Source organism: Coffea eugenioides, chromosome 3 (genome assembly GCF_003713205.1).
Source record: "Coffea eugenioides isolate CCC68of chromosome 3, Ceug_1.0, whole genome shotgun sequence".
In the NCBI taxonomy this organism is placed as follows: domain Eukaryota; kingdom Viridiplantae; phylum Streptophyta; class Magnoliopsida; order Gentianales; family Rubiaceae; genus Coffea; species Coffea eugenioides.
In genome coordinates, this window is record NC_040037.1 from 4,136,833 (window position 1) to 4,142,336 (window position 5,504).

The following is a 5,504-nucleotide window of genomic DNA, read 5'->3' on the forward strand; positions in this document are numbered from 1 at the left end:
TGGACTCAGACTAGGCTTGGAAACCAAACCGAATGGGAGATCCAGACTCAAAAAGGAGAAGATATCCAGAGAAGAGAGAGAGACAGAAAAGACACGAAAATAATCATAATATTTTTATTAAAAGGAAAAAAAAAGTGGAAAAAGCAAGACGAAAGACGACAACCTTTTTCTCTTCCTCCACATTTGTGACAAAATGCGCCTCCCAACAAAAAGAAAATAAAGAAAGCAGCCTTTTCCCCTTTCGTTTCTTTATTATTCTTCTAACCTGCCTTGCCTTTTGTTCGTTTCTTCCTACTCCTACCCCATTTATATAGATACGTGTTACTACTGCTTCTCTACTCGTTATCCAATTTGTTGTGCCCCAGTTCCCTTCCTTTGTCTAAAAATTGCAGCAATTTGTCCTCGAAATCAGCACACAAGATACAAATTTTCTTGTAATGGCCTTCTCAAATTGATCATCCATCTGGGTTTTTGAGTTTTTCAGCTGGGAATCCATTTTTATTCTCTGGGTTTTAGCTGCTATGCACATTTCCATATTCAACCGACAAGAAAATTTGGTTTTTTTTTTGGGGTGTCTTTTCTGGTTTTAAGCCGAGTGAGAGATGCAATCAGTGAGCTCGGAGCAGGGGAGATCGGCGGCAGATACGAGAGGGAAGCATAGGATTTCTGCTGAATTGAAAAGACTTGAGCAAGAAGCTCGCTTTTTGGAGGTCACTCTCTTTGCTTGACTTCTTAACTTCTTTTCACCTCTTCAAGTATACATTCAAGCTTTTCGTTTTCTTTTCCATTTTTCTTTTTCCCTTCTCTTGTGGCAATTGATTGGCGATTTTCGGTTTGATTTTGAGTTCAAGTGGGTCGAATTCTGTTTTCTTGCATTGTTATTGTTCAATAAGAAAATGATGTCACACATCGTTTTTCTTCTTTTTATCTTTCTATATCAGGTAAAAGTGTGGTATTTTTCAATGAAATTTTGTACCTTTATTTTTCTGCTGAGGAATACAAGGGTTTTTTTTTTTCTTTTGGTTGCCTGCCACGGTATCCAGGCTTTGCCCTGACTAATCGGGAAAGCGGGATAAACTTTGTGTTAGTCATCTGTATTGTCTCTAATTTGGTTTTTGCGTTTGCAAATTCTCGCCTTTGCCGATTGCTGCTGTAAATTGGAACTTTGAGGTGGGTTTGTGCGTTTTGCAATTGCAGTTTTCGTGAATAAAGTGTTGAAGTTGATTGCAGTTTTGAGTTTGTGTTCAAATATAAGCCTCTTGCTTCAAAATAGAAAGTTCCAGTTTTTTCCCGCTATGGACCCGTGACTATCTAGTCTCTGTCATGTGGACGAACTTCTGATGTTGATCAGTGTAGTTTTGAGTAATATGGACCCTTGTAGTTCTGATGTTAAGGCTCTGGGTTGAGGTTCTCTGCTGGTTATTAGTGTTTGCAAAGGCTTGGTGGGCTAAGTTGTGTTGAATCTTTTATGCTTTCAAAGCATCATTTAGTTCATAATACACTGTTTTATCCAGAGAAAATCCAGCGTATCACTTGTCCCTCCTTTTTTTTTTTGTTGTGGTAGCCTTTTATTCTGTTCCAAACGAACACTTGATATGTAAGATCCTAGTCGATAGGAACTTGACACATTGTATATAGGGCACTAGAATTCGTACTTACAAGGGTCAATTAAAAGGTAGCCACATTGCTATCTGAAATGGCACCGTGCCATGACCTGCAGCATCACCAAAATTTTGAATCGACTCTGCTAAGATAATGAGGTTTTTGATTGACTCCATTATGAAGCACTCAAAAGGCTGACCAGTTGTAAGCCAGTGATTACACCTCAGTAATCACCTTCCAAGGTGAAGGCAAAAATATGTATATGCAGTTATAAGTCAGTCAGTAGACCATGAAGCACGTGAATGCTAACCTCAAGAAGTAGTTTTCATCTAAACCCTGTTATATGTAACTCCTCTCACTTCACACATAGAGTAAACCTTGTCTTTTCTTTGAGATTCTCCTTCTCTTTCCTTGCTTAACAGCTGACGTTAATACAATCCAGTCTATTTGTTTTTGAGTTTTATATTCAGTGGATTTTCTGAGGATTTGTCTTATAAGTTTGGTGGCAAGTAAGCTACTCTTCTTGTTTTTTAGTTGGAATATAGTATGGAGACGCTGAATGTTGCACCGGTTGGTTTCTTTCCAAAATGACATGATATTTCTCTATTTCCCAGTTGTTAGACATTTTTACTGAACTAAGAAGTACACTGTTACTACTTTTTAGTGGCCCTGTTCATTTCTTTGCATGAAGTTTAGAAGAAGACACTAGATGATGCTACTTGGAAGAGGAGGTTTGCAGTTTAACAAACTGCTCATGTTTGATGGTTGTTTGGATTTTCTAGTCCTAAGAAGGTGAAGGGCGTGGCTGGTGTTTATAGTTGGGTGGTTTTGTTGATTAATAGGTTGCATAAAGGTACCAGTTTCGTGGTGACTGTTATAAAATGCGTCTGTCTGAGATCCTTATCCCTTCCTCCTTATATTCTACCTCTTCATCTTATCCAGAAGAAACCAGCACATTTCACCATTCTTTGTACCTGATTAGTTTAATTTTTGGTGTAGCTCAAAAGAATTTAGCAAGGATCTTGCTCTGGTGCCAATATAAATGATGGCAAGGGCAAGGGTTCCTCATCCTCTCGTGAATTATGCAAGCAAATGCATCTGCAAAATGAATTTGTGCTTTACATTTGGATTAAGCTTATTCAATGTCGATTTTATAATCATGATTTTGGGGATCAGGACTGGAACTGGTGATGTTAGACTATTAATGTGGTTAGTAGTGCTAAGCTTAGACTGAGACCAAGTAGTAGTTAGGACTGCTTCCCCATTATCTTTAGATAGATATTGGGTGGTCATGTTTATTAACTCGCACTAGTTCGTTAACCTTTTGATCCTTTCTTGTGAGACTGCTTGAGATGTCACCCGACGTAATGACTGATTCGGGTTGTCTGCAGTGATAGTCTTTCATGAATAATATTTCATTCCCTAAAGATGATGTTTTTCTGTGTAGGAAGAACTAGAACAGCTTGAGAAGATGGAGAAGGCCTCAGCTTCTTGCAAGGAGTAAGTAAATAATATTTACCTGACCCAATAATTGTATGAACAATCCTTTCTACATTTATGGTAATGGCTCAAATGAATTTTCTGTAATGCAATCTAGGATGCTGAGTAAGGTGGAGACAAGACCGGATCCGCTACTTCCAGCGTAGTACACCTCCTTGTATTTTTTTTCAATGCTTTGAAAGTCTGCCGTTCCTTTCAAACCTCATTCTAAAAGAACTCATTTCTTTCTTCCAGGACGAATGGCCCGCTCAATCCATCCTGGGATCGATGGTTTGAGGGGCCTCAAGAGAAATCAGGATGCAGGTGCTGGATTCTGTGATTGTTGGTGCTAGAGCAGTTTGCTAAATTGATGGTTGAGCTTGTTACAGAGTACAGATAGGAATATCCTGTCAGGTTATCAAATGATCCATTGTGCAGAGATTCACAATTTTTCCTTACTCTAGATTATTCTATATCAAAAAATTCTATGTTTTCTCCCCTTTCAGTTACCCCTAGAAATGGAATGGAATACAGCATCGTGTACAAATGCCCATTTATGTTCTTGTAAACATGATTAAGAAATTTCACCTTATAACCAAGAGATAATTTTCTGTTTTGTATCCTCATATATTTCTTTATTGCCCTTCCTTCAGTTTGTTGTTTTTTCCTTTCTGATGTGGGGAAACAGGAGGAACAGGACTTGGCTCTGTTATCAACCCCACCCCATATTATGTATCCTTTGTGATTTTGGCAGTTTAATTGCTGCAGCGCCCATTTCTTGGTTATGACTGTATGTGTTCAGTGTGCATCTAGAAAAATTTACATATGCATTTTAAAGTAATTTGATACTAACAGTTATTAACAAAGAAGAGGCATAATTTATCATTTTAGTGATTATTACAAGTCTAAAGAATTTACTGCAAAAATGAGCTGAAACCCAAGTTAAAACCAGGTAAATGTTAATTAGAAATATGTGTTTTTAAACTTTAAAAAAAGTTGTGGACTAATTCCGTTCAACAATTAGTTATAAATACCTTTCAATCGATAACATTTGTTCCAATTTTTTTTTTAGTTACTGCTAAACATTAGAAGCTCCACCTGAAAACAAATTTACAATTTGTCGAATATTTTCGACTATTTGTTGTTCATCCATATTATCAGGTTTCAATTTTTGATAATTTGTTATAATTTGCTCGTCCCTACGCTGTCGACGATGCATGAGTTCTAGTTCATGCGTGGTCTTCAATCAATTATTTGTAATAATTTCTGCGGTCCCAACCCAAGTTGTGATTGAAAGGCTAGCTAGCGGAGGAATACCAGAGACGTTATCCCAGATATATTCCATTAGCGGTTGAAGTCCATCCAAAAGCTCCTTATTAACGTAAGCAAATCTCACTCACACGAAGCAAAATCTGGTTGAAGAACCGTATGTCACGATAGTCTTCCGCCAAGCGAAAAAGCAAAGCGACCGCTAAAAATCACCAACCGACAGATCAACAGGAGCACAGAGGACTAGGATTAAAACATATTTTTTAGCAATCAAACTTGCCAAATATTCACTCAGGAGAAAATGAAATGAAAGGTACAACATACAGCTCTGGTTTTTCCCTTTTCTTTTTCCACGCACAGGAGAACTCAATCTGCAAGTGCAGGGAAACCAATAAAAACAACGTATTCCAACCACAGGAGCGAGGACTTCTACACATGAACTTTAATATTCTTTATATCAACTCTCCAAGCTTGGAGCCTTTCCACTAACCCGTTGTGCTACCCAACCCAAACCATCATACAAACCTTCACCAGTAAGGGCACAGCAAGCTTGGATGTGCCAATCATGATCTTTTATGCTATGAAGGGAAAGCGCATCAGTTATCTCAGCAGGACTCATGGCATCCTTGAGGTCCTGTTTATTTGCGAAGACGAGGATAACTGCACTTTGTAAATCCTCATGCGGGAGCAGCCTGAAGAGTTCATCCTTCATTATGGAAATCCTGGCTCTATCAGTGCTGTCAATTACTACAATCACAGCGTGAGTTCCACGGTAGTAGGTAGCCCATGACGTCCTAAGCCGATCTTGACCGCCTAGATCCCAAACCTGATTGAGTAGCATCAGCAAATAAATTAGATCAGATTAGCTGAAATAAGACATCAGAATGCACAAGTTTTGCTTTGTTGACTAGGATGAAACCAATGCTAGATTCAGGTGAGGTTTCTGGAAATGCAAATATGAAGTGCCCTAGAAAATATAGGATCTATATGTACTGTACAGTCAAGCTCCTCAAATTTGTATTTGTGTGTAATATTTCCCTCCAAGAGCTAGTACAACCACAGGGACTTACACTTCATTTTGCACCATCCAAGAGACACAAGAGACCAATGATGTCAGTCAACCTTTTGCCAATACAAACTAAAACCTACTTCAG

General features: G+C 38.3%; 2 protein-coding genes across 2 annotated transcripts; one reads left to right on the forward strand and one right to left on the reverse strand.

The window, feature by feature from the left end:
- Window positions 1–240: 240 nt before the first annotated feature.
- LOC113764495 (guanine nucleotide-binding protein subunit gamma 2-like) lies at window positions 241–3,707 on the forward strand. Its single transcript, XM_027308412.1, has 4 exons — window positions 241–710; window positions 3,050–3,102; window positions 3,200–3,244; window positions 3,337–3,707. Exons 1-4 carry the CDS (start codon window positions 603–605, stop codon window positions 3,419–3,421), a joined length of 291 nt encoding a protein of 96 aa, XP_027164213.1. The 5' UTR covers window positions 241–602; the 3' UTR covers window positions 3,422–3,707.
- An 867-nt stretch (window positions 3,708–4,574) lies between these two features.
- Window positions 4,575–5,208, reverse strand: LOC113764529 (ADP-ribosylation factor-like protein 5). Its single transcript, XM_027308449.1, has one exon. The coding sequence runs from the start codon at window positions 5,189–5,191 to the stop codon at window positions 4,808–4,810; it is 384 nt and encodes a 127-aa protein (XP_027164250.1). The 5' UTR covers window positions 5,192–5,208; the 3' UTR covers window positions 4,575–4,807.
- Between the last annotated feature and the right edge of the window lie 296 nt (window positions 5,209–5,504).